The 18639-nt window shown below is 43.1% G+C and overlaps 1 protein-coding gene across 4 annotated transcripts in view; it reads right to left on the reverse strand.

The window, feature by feature from the left end:
* satb2 (SATB homeobox 2) overlaps nt 1–11152 on the reverse strand; it is a gene marked incomplete at both ends in the record, with an annotated part of 32469 nt that extends 21317 nt beyond the window's left edge. For 3 of the 4 annotated variants that reach the window (XM_080838524.1, XM_080838526.1, XM_080838525.1), the window contains 2 exons: nt 6618–6803; nt 10945–11116. In XM_080838524.1, the coding sequence (XP_080694650.1) occupies nt 6618–6803; nt 10945–11116 (358 nt within the window). Of the gene's footprint in view, nt 1–6617; nt 6804–10944 lie in introns of all 4 variants that reach the window. The other variant, XM_080838527.1, reaches the window with a different exon arrangement.
* Nucleotides 11153–18639: the final 7487 nt, after the last annotated feature.

An 18639-nucleotide genomic window follows, 5' to 3' on the forward strand; every position in this document is an offset into this window, starting at 1 on the left:
AACAAAAAACTCCACTGGGATGCAAATAGCCAGGGGGAGAAATATATATAAAAATAAAATAAAAGGCTCATCACACTGACCTCCCCCATCCCACACCACTTAAAACTCCTACCGACTCCGACACACACAAACACATGGGCCCTCTTACAGACTGGTGCTGGGAAAACTAAACAATGGTAATCCCATTACTCCACTCTAAATTAGAGCCAGGCTAACTTTGAGTCCCCTTCTCTTTCTCTCTCCATCTGTCGAAGTAATGTCACGGACTGCAGGTTGCCCCTTTCATGTGACAGGCGTGGCTGGCTGCAGTGCACAGGGTGACAAACTTCGGACGAGAGTCGTGTCTGTAGCAGGAAAACTAATGGTGAAACAAAGCTATGATCCTCTCTGTCTGGAGAGTCAGGTTAGAGAACAAAAAAACAAAGTCCGACTCTATTTGCTTGCGTTATCTGATCTCTGCTAAAAAACCCACAAAATCATGAAATGATTGATCACACAGGCTTCTTCAGTTCAAACTCAACAAACTGAACTTTCCACTGAACTTTTCCTACCATAGCACAAAACATTTCCCCCCATAATATGATAATCATTTTCTGTTTAATCATTTCAAGCCAAACTCGGCTAACTCGGCTAAGCTACTTTTCCTAGCAGTGCCTCTCAGTGACTGGTGTTCAGCATAGCATTGAGGACCAGTGCGCGTGTTATTATGTCAAAGATGAAGTCTTTGTGATGTCTTTCCAAAGACTTGTAATTTCTCTCTTTGCATGTGTAATTCGGCACTATTTCCAGAGGCATACCCCCCTTAGTTCCAAAAAAGACAGGAAAAACTATTCAGACAGATGAAGACAATTTGAGTATTCTAGCCACTCCTCTTTCTCTTTCTCTCTCTCTTTCACTCCCTCTCTGCCTGTGTCTGCCTATGTGTGTGTGTGTGTGTGTGTGTGTGTGTGTGTGTGTGTGTGTGTGTGTGTGTGTGTGTATGTGTGTGTTCACATTGTCTGTGTTTATGTTGCATGGTTAGCTTTGATTTGAAGGGGCATGTCTGGTTTCCTCATTGTCTGGTTGTGCAATTCTGAATGCCTGCAGCCACAGACCTGACTCTGTCCAAGGGACTTATAGGATACAAGGGGGCCATGCTGACCACTGAGTTCCGAGAGAGAAAGAGAGAGAGAGAGAGAGAGAGAGAGAGAGAGAGAGAGAGAGAGAGAGTGAGAGAACAAGAGGGGGAGAGAGAAAGAGACTCAGTAGCCAGCCTGCCCACCAATCAAACCCATCCGACTAAATGTGTCTCAAACATAGTCTAACACAGGCACAAATAGTCGACTTACACAACATTCGAAATGACATTCAACATGCCTACCAATTTGCGACTCAGTGACCAACTTAATAAACTCAACAGGCCTGAATGACTCCATATGTAGGCAGAGCCCATATCCCATGGACTCCATGGCTCTGTGATGATGTGATGTGTTAGTCTGTATTTCACTCACATACGCTGGAACTGTGGTAAATTCATTAATGAATCATTTTTAACTCTGCTGGAGCCCTGCTTTTGTGTCTTTTTTTACATGCAGGAACAACTATTGTTCCCACTGCCACATTAAAATTCCTCTTCCCGATACAGCCCTTTCATGTGGCTTGCTGGTGGCTTGGCCTGGTTATTTGTGTACCCATCCACACACATATACACACGCTTGTGTGTGCATACTCACTCACAGGCACACACACACACACACACACACACACACACACACACACATACAGTACACACAAAACACCCCCATGTGCACATGTACCCTCACCCACAGAGACACACACACAAGAAAATTACCCAGAGTACACATACAAACCCACGCACAAACACACTCATATTCATATGAAAACACAAATGTGCACACTATCATATATGTTCATGTACAAACACTCAGCAAACATACAAATACTACTATAGTTCCTGTGCATGGGTTCACACAGACCCTGGTCCAAGGCCCAAAGAGTACATAAGTCAGAGTGAGTCAGAGTGACCACAGATCTCTATACTGTCATGACCAATCACCCCGAGTCCCGGTGCATTTACGCTCACGCTGGGAACCGAGGTGTGGCGCGGGGACAGCACGACCAATTATGGCCCTCTCCTGTCATGGGGTTTGTGTAAAAGTGCAAGATTTAAAGAGTGGCCAAGGGGCCGTTCTTAAGCATGCGGTTCAGACCCTGTCATTAAGTGTGTAAAAGCCTGTGATGAGGCGCACACCAGTGATGAAGGATGAAGCCTCACGATGAGCAGGCATCTGAACCGAGTAGAAGCAGGAGCTATGGGCCTTCTTTCCTCGTAAACCCAGATTGCCTGCATGAATATCATTTTCCTCTCGAGTTTCTTTAAATGAAATAGTTATTCCATAACTATCTGTGAGCATTATCAAATCACAATCAGTGGTAAAAAAAAAAATAATAACTTTGTGCTGTGAGTCTGTAAGTTGACATGGAGGGTGGAATTATCTTTTCATATCCCAGAAAATAGGCAGATTACGAGTCTTGTCGAAGTTCAGTAATTTCAATGCTATTCTGGGGCATTATCCTGTCACTGTCCTCACCCAAGCATTTCAGACAAACATTTAGCACGCTAAACAGAATGACACTTAAGCATTATTACACATGTAACATTCTGGAATGTTAGCGATTGACCTGCCGTGTCAGGCTGTCTGACCTTACATGGCTCGCTATCAAAAGCGGCTGGGCAACAATGCACTCTTACAGTTAACTGTCACCGCTGTTCACCATCTGAGGCCTTATAAAGTACAGGTCTGACCGTGCTCGTCTATAAAAGCACCCAGACCTTTATAATTGAAATAAACAATATCGCCCAGTTAATTACTGGCCAGGCTAATTAAGGAACGCCAGTGGTACAGAAGAAACGGCTTAAGTATAGCACTAGGATAGAGCTATGCGGGACACAATTCAAAAAGGGAGAAAATAGCTGGGACTCTGTGTAATTTTGGTTGTGAACCGCAGAGGAAAAAATGTATAATTTAAGCCAGAAATTATTCATTTAACATAAATGCTTATTTTAAAACACAAAAAGTGTTCATTTGAGATTTGGGCTTTTTTTTCCTGTCTATTTGTGTTAGTGGGACCTAGCGTATATGTGGGTGCCTGAGTTTGTGTGTGTGTGTGTGTGTGTGTGTGTGTGTGTGTGTGTGTGTGTGTGTGTGTGTGTGTGTGTGTGTGTGTGTGTGTGTGTGTGTGTGTGTGTGAAAGTGTGTGAAAGTGTGTGAAAGTGTGAAAGTGTGAAAGTGTGTGTGTATGAGGTATGAGTAGGGTGTGGAGAGAGACAAAGAGGTAGAGCAGTTAAGGACTCCAAATGAAGCCTATTTGTCTCCCCTCCATCCCAGGACGGTTTGGAGTGACTGTGTGTGTGGGAGAGTGTGTGTATACATCAAGTGTATACACCTCACTTCTTCTCTGGTGTTGTTTGATAACAATCTCAGCTTTCTCTACGCTGACCTGTGGCAGTACAGGAGTGTCTCGCTGCGCCGGCTCCTCACCGTTTGTTTTCTTGTTTTGCGCTGTGTTGTTTAGTCTGCGCGCCTCTGTGGTTTTGAAGCTTTCAGGAGGCTCTCGGCCTCGCTGTGAGGAAGGGGGACCTGGGTGACCTGGGCCCTGCTGAGGAGCCTGCGCTGAGAGTGCCAGGCGCCGGTGGGTGGGCTTTAGACAGCCCTTATTTCCCCTGTGTGCTTAAAGACCCTGTTAAGGGTTCAGTGCGTTCACTGCCTCATGACTGCATGGAGTGTTTTCATGGTATTTTAACTACCCATAAAGGTATGGCTATCATTCCTGTGGCCATAAGCGTTGTATGATGAATGAGAAATTAATTTTGTTGGGATGGCTCACCTACTTTCATAAATACATTTTTTACATCATGGGTTTAGTGGGGGGAAAGGCATGATATTATTAGAGAATGATAATATAACCGAGAGGCTTACAAGGAAAGACTTGGAAATTAATTGAAATATTTTGTTACTCGAAATGTTAAAACTACAGCCAAAGTGAAAAAATTTCTTGGTTTTGTGGCTCTGACCTCAAGGAACTTGTAAAGTCTGGGGCACTGGAGGGAAATTAGGGGCAGTCACATCGTATGCCATACAGTTATTTAAGAGTCACCGAGATTTACATTCAACTGCAACAGTACCCTTATGGGACACACGATCAAGGCTTACTTCATGCTAAGCAGGTGATTTCCACTACAAGCCACTGATGCTATGCATTTAAAAAATGTTTATGAAAATATATGAGCTTTGCTGAGCACTCGGATACGATTTTATGGATTTTCTCAGCGAGAGTCGATTCAGCCTGTCCTACATTTTACCTAAAAACAAAAGTAGAAAACAAATACCAAAATGAGTGCATCGATAAACAAACTCCATTTGCACCGACTTGTGAGGTAGGCCGGGTTGTCTTTTGTTTTGTTTCTGTGGATCCACTTGAAGCAGTCGGCTGTTTCAAATGGTCTGCATACTTTGCTGGATACAAGCAAACTCCTTGGTCTTTCCAGAGATGACAACCATGTGTACAACAATAAATTACAGACTTATTATGTTTCTTCTCAAGGCCGCTTTCTCATAAACATTCTCATACACACACACACACACACTCACATATACACACACACACACACACACACACACAAACACACACACACACACAAACACAAACACACACACACTCTAGCACACACACTCATGCACGCACACACAAACACACACACACACACACACTTTTGCACACACACTCACGCACTGGCACACACACACTTGCACACACACAGTCTTGCACACACACTCATGCACACACACTCACGCACGCACACACACTCACACACACACACTCACACACACACTCACACACACACACACACACACACACACACACACATAAATACTGTACAAGTGAATAAAGAGAAATGAGAGCAGACACACAAATACCCAATTATTTGCTCCATCAAAGTATTGCATTCTTTCCTCCTCCAGTTGGCCCTGTCCTTTTGTTCTTTAATGACTTTTTCAGACTGTCTGTGACTCAGTGGTGTTCAACAAATGTCCTTCCTCTCCCCTCCACTAGAGTCCCAGGCACTCACTGCTATATCAAAGCCCTTCCTCCTGTCACCAACAGCAAGGGCCTCCTCCAACTCGTTTGAAGAATGTTCTACTCAGTAAAGTACTGAACCAAGTTCATTTTGAGTAGGCAAACGTTGCAGTTGAAACTTTGTGCCAAGATTTAAGGCCGGCTCGTAACATGCAAAGAGGTTTTGATATTCCTTTAGAGGTGCAGTTAGTAAAACAGTGAAGATAAGCTCCGTCAGACCCAATGCCACTAAATGCCTAGAGCCATGGTCCTCTAAATGAGCGAAAGGAATACTCAGACTCTGCTTGGCATAGGTACATTCATAGACAAGCAAAAATGCGATATGGTGAATTTAAAGTAACACTATGCAACAATTTGACACTGTTTGAGATATGGTTTTATAGGCAACTAGTTTTGGTACCATCCTCAAATTCATTTTGATAGCATATGGTTATGAAACGGACAGATAGCCACTAGCCATCCAGGATATGCCCTATGTAGTTCTGTGTACCGGGATGGAACACCCTGCAAAAATGTAAGAAAAGCTTTCACAGCATGACATTGCTAGCTATACTGCCAAAAGACACTAGTTAGTGTGTTGGCAAGCTGTTCAGTGTCAGCTGGGCTGTTGCTGGTGTTTGCAAGGTTTTTGCATGCCTTTTAGAGAGTGAGCTTACTAGTTTTGAAATAAAACTCCTTATTGCTGCTTTAAGGCTTATTTGTACTTCATTAGGATGTGTATTATGTATATCAATGTATTTAAATGACTATAATCCACAACCTTTCTTTAAATATGTATTCATTCCTACATGTCCAACACGTTTTTAAGCATTGAGATACATGTTTTGACTAATCATTTACACTATTAGACTAGTCAGTGTTGAGTTTTTTTATGTGTGTTTTAAAGTTTTTCAATGCAAATATCTTGGAAAATGGCATATCATTTCATCATAATTTGTGAGTTAATGGAAAGATGCCCCAAATGTGTAAATTAGTTTTCTGTTTTCATCTCTAAAGAATGTTGTAAATAACTCCGTGGGCTCCTGGGAAGACTAATTTGACAGTTTTTTTGCTTTTCAGAAGCCCTCAACCTTGCAAAACTGTTCGTACCAAGGAAGAGATCTTTGAATTTACAAGCTTATTCACACTTAATTTTTTTAAGAAAAAAAGAAGAAAGGCAGGTAAGAGTGAACCAGAAGAGATGAGATGGAGGGTAAGAGTTAACCAGAAGAGATGGAGGGTAAGAGTGAACCAGAAGAGATGAGATGGAGGGTAAGAGTGAACCAGAAGAGATGGAGGGTAAGAGTGAACCAGAAGAGATGGAGGGTAAGAGTGAACCAGAAGAGATGGAGGGTAAGAGAGAACCAGAAGAGATGGAGGGTAAGAGTGAACCAGAAGAGAGGGAGGGTAAGAGAGAACCAGAAGAGAGGGAGGGTAAGAGAGAACCAGAAGATATGGAGGGTAAGAGAGAACCAGAAGAGATGGAGGGAGCGTCTCACCTTGGGCCTGAGCAGCAGAGCTGTGTGAGTATCCCAGCGCCAGCAGGGCCGTCTCCACCAGCTGGGTGAAGAGGATGTCCTTCCTCACCAGCACAAACTCAGCGTGCTCCTCTCGGCCCTCCACCTCATGCACCACCCCGCCGCCCTCCATCTGCTCCACCACACAGAAGACTGGAATCATCAGACCTGAGGGACGGAGAGAGATGGGGAGAGAGAGGAGGAGGCGGACAAAAGAGAGGGGGGGGGAGAGGAGGAGGAGGGCAAAAGAGAGGGGGAGAGAGACGAAAGGAGAGGGAGAGGAAGAGGGAAAGAGAGAGAGTGAGGGTGAGTGAGGAAAGAGAGAGTTGAAAAGAGAGAAGAACAAGCAAGAGGACAAGAGAAGGCAGGGACCAAGAAGAAGAGAGATGGGAAGGAGGGAGGGAAGGGTTGAAAGACTTGATGATTGTGGTCACTGATCTTCCTGGAGCTCTTCTGCAATATACATTTCACTTGCATGGTTTTCTAGTAGATTGTATGGGATCAGCCTTTTCATAACTTTTATGTACAATCCCCGCTCTTCATTCAGACTATAAAGAGCATTGCAATATAACTGCTGAGGAAATGGATACACATTGCACCTGGATCATCAAGTTTAACAGCTTTAAATAGGAACCGTAAAACAGGAAGCACCTCTCTAATACTTCATTATATTAAGTTCACAGGACTATTTTTGTGCAAACTTCAATTCAATGAATCTTGTTTCCTGGTTTAATTAATTAAAAATGAGCACATGTTTTTTCTTTTTAAAAAAAAACACTGAACTGTTTTGAAGCTTTTACGCTGCATCCGGATGAGCTTCACCCGACTATTGTTTTCCAGTGAACTGACCCACATACCGTATTGAAATCGAGCAGAATGAAATTACCCTCACAGTTACGTAATGCTCCACACTGTTCCTGCTCACTGTCAAACTGCTCAGCCCCATTTCGCTTGACATTAGTTTCTGTGGGCTTGTATCTGTGCACATTATGCGCATCATTTGTGTACATGAGAAGTCAAGCTCAGTACAGAGAATGGAAAAAAAGCGGCGAAACCTGGCAAATGCATCTGAAATAAATTTGATTTGGCATGGACGGCAAACTGCAGCAAACTAAGAAAAAAAGAACACGGATGTCCACACCAAATCACTGAAGCTGCTATCTAGAACTGTGGAGGTGGTATCTAACGTATTTCAGATCGTATCTTTAACCGGCATCTTTAATTTGATGGCATTGCTTTTTCCACTACCTCTTGCATGGAGATTACATTTTTCTAATGTAACATAGAGGTTAAATTAAATTAATAATTAATCTACAGCATACACAAGTTAGATTATCTTCATCTACTCTACACTATCAAGTTTTTTAGGAATCAAAAAACTTCCCTTATTGAGAATTTTATACACTTCTACTTCACACAAGCTGTCTCTTGACCAATATGGTATTTGTGATTTCGTCATGTTAGTGTAAATGATGGAACTGTATTGATCTGTACTCTTGGGTGGGCTTATCTCAACCTCAGCCCCTTTCATTAAAACATGGGTGTCACCCCCTAAACTACTGCCCCTAAATATCCCCATGAGAATCATTGCCATTTGCCTACCACACACACACATCAACCCCACCCCAAATCCGACACTCTCACACGCAGATAGACAGTCACACACAAACACACACAAACACAGACACACACACACACACACACAGACAAGCCACACCCCAGATCCAAAACACACACACAGACACACACACACACTTAACCACACCTCCAGTCCATTCCACACTCAACTTTCATGAGTCCTTCTCCCTCTCTCTTTTTTCCTCAGACATGTTTAGCTCTGAAGGCCTTCTGCTAGCTAGCAATTAATTAGACCTCCAAAGGCATGAGGGACTGAAAGCATTAGGCAAAACCCCAGCTCTAATAATAAAAGTAGAACAGCATGCAACACCACACACACACACACAAACACACACACACACTCCCTTTCACACATACACACACTCACACACACATATGCACCCCCAGAGCTCACTCACGTTCCCTTGTTTTAATCAGTCAATTCCTATATTTCTATTTCCTTCCCATTAATCATCTGGCCTCCCAGTCTGGAATGCTCTTATGGAGTGAATTACAGACTGGAGGCCTGGGCCAATTCAAGTAAGTGAATTTCCCCCAACAGGGAAATATAACTGTCAACACAGAGCAGCTCCCTGCAGTACTCTCTCTCTCTCTCTCTCTCTCTCTCTCTCTTTCTCTCTCTCTCTTTCTCTCTCTCTCTTTCTCCCTCTCTTTCTCTCACACACACACACACACACACACACACACTCGCTCTCTCTTCCTCTCTTTTGGTCCCTTCAACCTTTCTTCTGTTATGCCACTCTCTCCTTTTTATCTGTCTGTTTCCTTTCTACTGCAACACCCTTCCCTCTCTCTCTCTCTCTTTCCTCAGTCTCACCCAAAGATTTCAAGTACACGATACTCGAAAGTTATGAAGTACGCGGTGCTGCATGTGCCTATATATATGTATGTGCATGTGTGTGTGTGTGTGCGACGCGTGCCTGTGAGAGTGTACGCCTGTGTGTGAGTGTGTGTGTGTGCAGATGTGTGTTTGTGCGCATGTGTGCGCAGATGTGTGGGTGTGTGGCCCACTCCTCAGAAACTCCTTTGTGGTCTTGTGGAGACACTTTTGAGCTTCCTCTGCTCCAGCCTAACCCATCATTAACCAACCATCCACCAAACCAGGGCATGGGAACGGAACCCTACACCTCTCCTGCCACCCTTCTCTTTCCCTCCATACCTATCTTTCTTGCCTAATTCCCTCTATCCCTCTTGTTTTATTCCTAACTATGTGTTAGTGGTTTGAGTGAAAGTAGTGACCTAAGGGAGGGATGTTCGTTCCATGATGTCAGTGTGTGTGTTTGTCCTCCTCTGCTGTGACAAACAGCTCGTGTCGTGAGGGGTGGCTCACACTGCTGTGGGTGTGCATCCAGGGGCAGGGACAGAATTGCTGGGAATTCCAAAAATGTGTCTTGATCCAATCAGCAACATCATGCAACCCTCTCTGACAGAAGGGGGGGGTCACAGAGTGCAGGAAGGTTGAACCCCCCCCCCACACACACACACACACACACACACACACACACACACACACACACACACACACACACACACACACACATACACACAGGAATATATAGATGATTTGAACCTAGCGATCAATGAGGAATAAATCTCTGATCTGCAGCCCTTTTTCCACAGTAAGCGCGGTGTCATATAGTAAGCATTGCACTGCTCTTGCTCCTGCATTGAGACCCATCCACAGCCGTCCAGTCAGCGGGCACGACAGCTAGCCTTGATGCCCATATAAAAGATTATAAAAGGCTGCTGCAGCGCAGGATACCCAGACGTTGAGAAGCAACAGTACTGGGTGTGCTGGCACCAAAGTCTAATGGTCTAGCATGGGAATTAACACTTGTAAAAGACTTGTAATGAGACTGGGTATGACACATTGTTAAAGCCACTGTTTACTGTTAAAGAACCGGGACATCAAACACGTCTGTTGTGTGTGAGTGCTTTCATTAGCCACTGTGGCTAATGACTTCTAAAGGTTGCTTTTATTTTATCTCTAAGTTCACATTTAAGTAGGCAAAGCCATAACTGAATCCTCAAAAGGTAGTTTGAGAGTGTCCTCTCCATTAACATGTGGTTCGTAGTGTCTTTTCAGATTAATTTTAAAACCTCCAGAACAATAAACAGTAACACTATAGTCACTTTGACACAAAAAACAAATAGTAAGTAACAAAATCTGCCTTTATAGCCTCAATGAATTACAGTAGTCACACCTTATTCAATTATCATACAATACTTTATCTCTCTCTCTTTGAACTGTGATAATGGCATGTATAGTAGAATCACACTGGAATAGATACAACATTCTACTTGAACCTCTGTTGCCGATTCAGTTACCGCTATTTAGCATTCTCAATAAATAAACAGCAGTCAGAGTATCAGATCAGATGTCACGGAGGGAGCTGCTCTGTAAAACTGAAAACATCTGACTAATTGTAAGCAAGTGAACAAGCACTTGACATTCTCTCTCCCCTCATGTAGTGAGCTCAGTCTTCTAAAAGCTCAGAAGCATATAACTTTACTATTTCTTCTAAGTTCATTCAGTCGGTTCTTCATATGGAGATCATTTCTTTCAGGCTTCAGTTTCAGCCATTGGAAAGCCTAGCGTATGGAGATGAATAACATGTAGCAGTAGATGCCTGCATGTGTGTCGGTGAGGCAGATGGGTAGTGTGCCCTACCTCCCAGAGGCCTATGGGTGGCACCATTGTGGCGCCCTCGGGGCCCCGTGGGGCTCCCGTTGAGCTCCAGTCGCCCCATCTTTCCTGGTGGGGGGCCGCTGAGGTCGGGGCTGCTGCACCCTCTCCGCTCAGGACTGTCCCGCAAGCGGGGACTCTCACCACCGCGCTCCATCCCCCTCCACACTGCAGGGGGCACTCCAGCCAGAGGATAGGGATCTACAGGAGGAGACAGGCAGGGACACACTGTTAGTGATATGATTGAATACATCATTTTGTCTAAATTACATGTTTGTGTATTTCATAGTTTGGTGTTTTTTAACGATGATAAGCTATAAGAGTTGTACATCATTTGTTTGCGTCACAAGCTACATATTTGAGAGCAAGAGAGAGAGCGAGAGAGAGAGAGAGAGAGAGAGAGAACAAAACCAACAGAGAACAAAAGAACAGGAAAAATATAATTTATTTACAAACATTTACAAACAAACAACACATGGAATCTGTTGTTCTACCTGTTAAAAAAAACTGAAGTCATAGACAACAGAGACAACATTTAAATTGCAAGGGTCACCCATCAAAAATAACGTAGCGGACCTAGTTAAAGCTAAGGCCATCCTTTCACATCCCATGGTGGGTTACTTGTGTGTATGAGGCAGCAATCCATTAGGAATCAGCTGCATTACTGTAAGATGGAGGAGCTTATCAATGGCATCAACAAACAGGGAGCCTCAAATCGTCGTTCTGCACCACCGTCTGCAGGGAATGTAAACTGGACTCGGGGTGGGGGTGGGGGGAGCAGGGGGGGTGGAATGGCAAGGCAAGGCATGGCATATCAAAATACTAACAAAATGGCACACATACATCTGTGCCAGTTATGCAGCTGTGGTCAAATATACACTGCGGAATATGTTCTTTCATACTGAGGCCTGTTACCATCTGTATATATTACTTTTTCTATGGGTTGCTTTTTTTCTGTGTGTGTGTGTATATATGTGTGTAAGTGAGAGAGAGAGTGCGTGTGTGCGTGCGTGTGTGCATGTGTGTGTGTGTCTCTCTGTCTGTGTGTGTGTTTGTGTGTGTGCGTGTGTGTGTGTGTGTGTGTTTTCTCAGGGGCAAAGTGCTTTATTAGGCCAGTGTCCAGTGTTCGAGAGGATGCCTGTTTTCCAGCCAAACCTTTAATATTGGTAATGCCCATCAGAATGAGTGCCAGGTAATGTGAGAAGGCTCTGCCAAGCATCAAGTGAGGCCATACTACCCCCTCAGAGAGGCAAATGTATTGATGTAACATATGACTCCCAGGACGTATGAAAAAGGCACAGTGATCCAAGATGGAGAGAGAGAATGAGCACAGAAAAAAAGGAAAAGGCAACCAATAAAGGGAATGGCAACCAATAACCAATGAGAAGAGAGAGTTGGTATTCTCCGTCTAAAGTATAGGATTTTACCTGCACCCACAAAGCAAAAGTATTTTTATGTCACCGTCTGTCCTGTCCTTTTCTTAATTTTTTTGTACTATTTATTTTTTCATTACCCAAGTAAAAATGAGTAATACATATAATAATAAGCAACAGACAGACAAACCACAAAGGAATAATGTGTCTAACAGCAAAATGTACAAAACCAATACATATTTAATCTGGTCACGGTCAAAATGCAAGTTGCTGGACTCTTTTGTTTTTCACAAACACACAAGGGGAATGAAAAAGAGACACGGAAAAAGAGAGAAAGAGAGAAAGAGAGAGAGAGAGAGCGAGAGAGAGAGAGAGAGAGAGAGAGAGAGAGAGGGAGAAGGAGAAGGATAAAAACCCAAATAGTGAGAAAAAGGAACCACAGAGGGAGGGGTGCTTGGGCCCTTTGGTTGGTTTAATTGGACTGGAGTGTTGACAACCTTCCAGAACAACACAAGTACATGATTACAATAACACACTCATATATGTATGCAGTATACCATTAATGACACCCATTAAACATGCCAGGCCAACATAAACCACACAAAGCAGTGGTTTAAACATTGGCCTCGACTGAGGTCGTCCTCAACAAGGGCCTGCCTGGTGCTTACATCTATGTAGGCAAGCCTAAGGACAGCTACCTAAGAGAGGTCAGCAAGGCCCACTGTGGATGGATGAGTTGAGTTTAAGAGCTATGATGCACAAGCAGGGGCGGGTTATGAATGTGGAAAGAGTACTGTACACCAAATAATGTTCCCCAACTCTTCATCACAGTTTTTTGTCTGGTGGATGTTTCATGAAGTCAAATACAGCTGTGTGAGCTGACGGTGGAGGTTGATGCTGTGTACTGGACAGTCAGGTAACTCACTGCATGCATCGACTCAAAGACACCAGAGGAGAGGGGGGAGCACACTGAAGAGTTTTCCCAGAGGGTGAGTGTAAGAAGCGAGAGGGAGATTCTTATAGACAGCACTGACCGTATCTTACAGGCGGCCCTGCAACCCCAGACCTGTCCATGATGCCCCATATGTATCCTAGGGGGCAATAAAAGCTGTTCAGTGTTCAGTGAAATGTCTGAGGTACAGATTCTGGTTTCCAGGACACAATTCAAGTCACATTCTGAGAAGTGTTCTCTGTGTTCAGCTAAGTATTGCACTATGGAATTCCTTGGTAGAAGCGCTGGAATTAAGTGATTTGTTAAATAAAAACATGCTCTTAAAATTAGGGAGTGTGGCTGCAACTCCAGACGGCAGCAAAAAGTGAACAAAACCAGAAGACTTTAGAAATAGAGTGTAGCATCAGAAGCTGCTAAATCTCTCTCTATATCTGCCTGTCTTTCTCTCCCTCCCTTTGCCATGCTAATCTGATTCTGAGTCTGTCTTTCTTTTCCGTCTGGCCCTAATCTGCACAGGTCCCAGCCTGACCTATGTCTGATGGTGCCACTGATCGGCGCTCCTGTCTCCCCCGATGAGATCTGCCCTCCCCCCTCCCCTCCACACCCAACCACCTCATCGCCACTCTACTTCTGCCGCAAATATTTGACTGAGGAGATAAAACTAGTTCCTGTAATATACCCCCCTCCAGTCTCTTTAACCCACACACACACACAAAGCACCCTCACACACACACTCACACACATACACATACATATACATATACATATACATATACATACACACACACACACACACACACACACACACACACATACACACACACACACACACACACACACACACACACACACACATACATCGCCAGTCTTACTGGTGGACCACTAGTTGTAGGCAGCATATATTCTTTTTGGAGGTAACATATTCAAGTAATTGTTTCAAGCTGTTGTTTACAATTATTATACGTTGTAAATGTATGTGTTCTGCAGAGACACCATGCACAGCAGTGTCTATGTCTAGTAATTACTGTAAACAAATACCGGGATGTTCAATTACGCTCTTTGCGCTACCTTTATGGACACATTGGTCATCAGGTTGATAACAGCAGCAATCTATAGATTAAGGTGCTAGTCCATACTTTGCATACGCATGACTGCAAAAAAAATATGTTGTGCTATCAATGTCGTGCAAACATTTACTAAATAATTTGATGGACCAATAACTACATTCATTGTTTCATAAAGGAGAACAAAGTTCGAGTTTACAAAAGTGAATATTATAGATAGTGAATAAAAGTGCATCTGGATGGGAGGCTAATAAGTGGCACTAGACCAGTGGCGGTCCGTCAGGGCCTTCAAGGCCTTCTCTGCTGGCCTAAACATCATCAGAAAATAAATGTAATAAAATAAATTTAATTTTAATATTTTCTTTTCATAAATATGTATTAAATGATTCCCCATAGTCCATTATCTTCATTTCATGCTTCCAGCGTTGTTCATTTATGTTAGAGCTTTCATCCAATCATATTTCCGCTATCATGTGTTGCCACGCTCCTTGAAATCTTCCCAGAGAACAGAAATCTTCACTGAGGCCTTCAGAATTCACATTGAAGGCCCGTGTACATCTGATTGGCTATCACAACTTGCTGTTTCAGTTCATTTAAGTTGAATGAACTGAAACAGACAGTTGTGACAACCAATCAGATTTCGAGTTGGCGACACTGGGCCTTCTAGAAGGCCCGGAAGAGTTCTTTCCTCGCGTTGAACGTGACACGTAAACGTCCTTTGATTGGATACTGAGGCAGACCGGTGCAGTGCTTCAGTGCTCAGTTTAGCTGGCTAAAACGACGTACATCGGTTTCAATGCTTATTCTTCTAGTTGTTTCAATTGGTAAGACTAAATATAATTACATTAACCAACTCAAATAAATTAGTTTACACAAACTTGATAATTCCAGTTTTTGATACAATTACAACGCCATTTTCAAGACGGAACTTTCAAGAAAAACTGGATATCGTGAGGATGGGAAGTTTAATGAAACTGCTTTGCAGGTGGGACAATGCGATGTTACTTGTTAAACTTGTTAAACCTCACATTGAGTCACATAGGCTACTTTTGGTGGACTTAATAAAACTTTGTAGACTAATCCCTGAAAATCGCCTTTTATTTTTAAGTTGTGACAGTAATATCCAAGCGATCATATAACTTAGAGTTTACGACTCTTAATGTATTGTTAATACGGGTGTATTGATTTGAAATGCTCCGGAAATATTAATAAAGTCTGTTGTACTCGACTATGTTAAGGTGATGCAATGCTCACTTATACTGCCTTTCTGTATAAAATATACTGGTTCGAGAGCCATGGCGTCATAATGATGGTATTAGGAGGTGGATTCACTCAGTTTAACATCGTGTAGGACATCGCTGAAGGCCTAGTCGTGAAATGCACGGACCGCCACTGCACTAGACACATATTGGACATCCTTGAGAGGATCTGCAAAACATTTTGTTAACATTAAGAATAAAAGACTTCTTCAGTGATGCCGTCTGGTCAGTTATTGCTGTGAGGAACATTAAGTGCATGCTGAATGTGTTAAGCTTTCTAATATCCAAGCCACAGGCTATGGTGTGTTTATGTATAAACAACATCCAGATAAGACAAATCAAATTGAATTTGTACAAGCAAGTAGATGCCAATGAATCAATTTCCAAGGAGAATCCTCAAGACATCAGCTGCGACTGGTTGCTTTACCGCAGATCCATCTTCTGATTCTCAGCATGACAAAGCATTGTGATCAGTGGTAGTACTTAGCAGTAGTCATATAAACATGATCTAACATGGGCAGCGATTTCACCAACAACTCTAAGAGATTAATGAGAAAAAGAGGGCATCGTAATCTGAACAAAAAAAAAATTAAAATAAAACGTTTGCCCCAGTAAAACCAGTATCACATTCACAAAGCACATTCGTAAATCTGAGAAAACATCAATCTCATGGTGGATGGGCAAGTACACCTAAACTTTGTCATCCAGCTGGATTGGTGGATAAATGTCATCACATGCAAACTATGAATGGCTACAAAGGCATTACTTGTGGTTTGGACTGGATGGACCATTCTGGCACTCTGTATCACTAATCATTTTAACTTGAGAGCATCTTGAGGTCGAGATATCTTATTTTCATGACGTTCCTGTAATTTGGGACGCGTCATCCACCATCTTAAAGGGAGCTCACACATTCACACTTCCTAGATTATTGTCATATGTGTGCATATAAAAATGCATTATTTATGCACATATGACTCAACCCAACTGGGACAAACCCATGGCTTTCCATTGACAGGGAAATCTAATTGGCCTTCTTATATTTATTTTCACAAGGATGGGCCTCCAGGAAAAATGATTGTGTTGAGCAACAGCCTGGATAAAGCGAGTGACTTGTGCAAATTTATTGGTCGTACTTTAAAGGCTGTCCTTTTACCAGCTTGATATCAGACCAATGCATTTGACGTTGTCGATAAAACAGGTAGTGCAGGTTATCAACTTTAGATAAAACCGTCAATAATTGGACGTATTGCAGTGAGGGTGAGATAAAAAGACAGATGGTGAGATAAAAAGACGGCCAATCAACTCTTTCAATATGAGAAAATGACTCAGGACTATTAGGATGAGCAGCACTAAATGAAAGGGCACTCATGATTATGTCACACTGCCATCAAAATCACCTCCGCCCTTCTGGGCGACTCTCAGCTGGGGCCATTTACACAATGACCTGAGAACACTACGTGCTAACAAACAGCTCTCACAAAACATGAAAGCATTTATCACACACGCTGCGAAAGCCTTCTTCATGAAACGCCAGAATAAAAGAAAGACAACAAAAATCAACAAAGCATGGACACAAGAATCCTGCGTTGAGAAAAAACCGCGAACGGGAGAACAGAGAACAGACTGTCTAATATCAGCGATACCACGCCACACACGAGCCAAACAGAATGGTACACTCCATCATGATTTGTACCACTAGCAGCCTCACAATCAAACCCTTTGGTAAGAACTGTTATGATTAGCGTAGCATGAGTTAATCCAGACCAGGGAGTGGGACAGGCCTGTAGTCCTCAGAGAATTCACTTTCCACAGAACTGTGGCCACACCGCCACACAGAGCAACCGATCTGTTTGAGCTTACTCTCGCTCTCTCAATCTCTCAATCTCTCACTATCGCTATCGTTTTTCTCTTGCACAATGTATCTTGCCGTCTAAGTAGCTTGTATCTTGCCGTCTATATGTTATCTATTTATCTATATGTTCGTGTATCTGCCCGTCTATATATCTATCAATCTTGCTGTATACAGTATCTCTACAAGTATCTCTGTTATGCTGCATATAGTAAACTGCATACTGAAATGGAATTGTGTATACTAGAGCAAACAAGTGAGTGAGCGAACAATACAGAGAGAGAGAGAGAGAGAGAGAGAGAGAGATGTAGGGCGGTATGACCATGAAAGCTTATAAAGAAGAGCAGGAACAGATAGAAGCATGTAAAGGAATGAGTAATAATGACTGAAAAAGAACCGCACCAGAAAGACACAGAAGGACCCACTGCTATCAATCCCGACAGGAGCAAAATGACGAACACACGGGCAAACCAAACCGAGGGAATATTTTAAAGTTTAAAACCTGTCCGGGTGTCACACTGTCTTCCACTTCTGCTCTCCTCCATTGCTCCTCTTCACTGTAAAATGGCCTAGCTCGGCTTACACAAATGTATGCAAACGCCAGTACGGAAGATAACTGCACAGCAGACAATGCTTAGGGCCTTTATTGCTGCTGGGCAGATGAGCGCGAATGGTCGCTCTGCTGAACGGCTGGGGCAAAGCAGGCATTGCAGTGTTAAACACTCATTTACAACAGGGGCTAATAAACCACTGACACAGGCGAGACTCTCTGGCGCGGGCTAATAAAGGCTGATAGGGGATTAACAGAGGCCTAAAGGGCTAGGCCAAACGCAGGTCCAGGTAATGACTCTGTCGGGTAGGTCAGGAGGGGAAGTCACTGATAGCAGCTAAGGACCAAGAGTGTCAATTCCTATACATGCACTACTCACACAAATGCAAAGAAACACTTAATGGATGCTTAACCGCAGGGAAGTTCCCTCAAATAATCACCACAAATATGTGTTAAAAAACTTCTCACAACATGTTAGACAAAAAATATTCTAGAAAATATTACAACACACACATGCACACTTTCACACACAGGGGTTTAAAGGCAGGAGGACAAATACACACACACACACACACACACATACCCTCATCTAGATGTACAATGGCACACACACACAGAGACGTGTAGTAG

The sequence above is a fragment of the Sprattus sprattus genome (assembly GCF_963457725.1).
Source record: "Sprattus sprattus genome assembly, chromosome: 5".
NCBI lineage: Eukaryota > Metazoa > Chordata > Actinopteri > Clupeiformes > Clupeidae > Sprattus > Sprattus sprattus.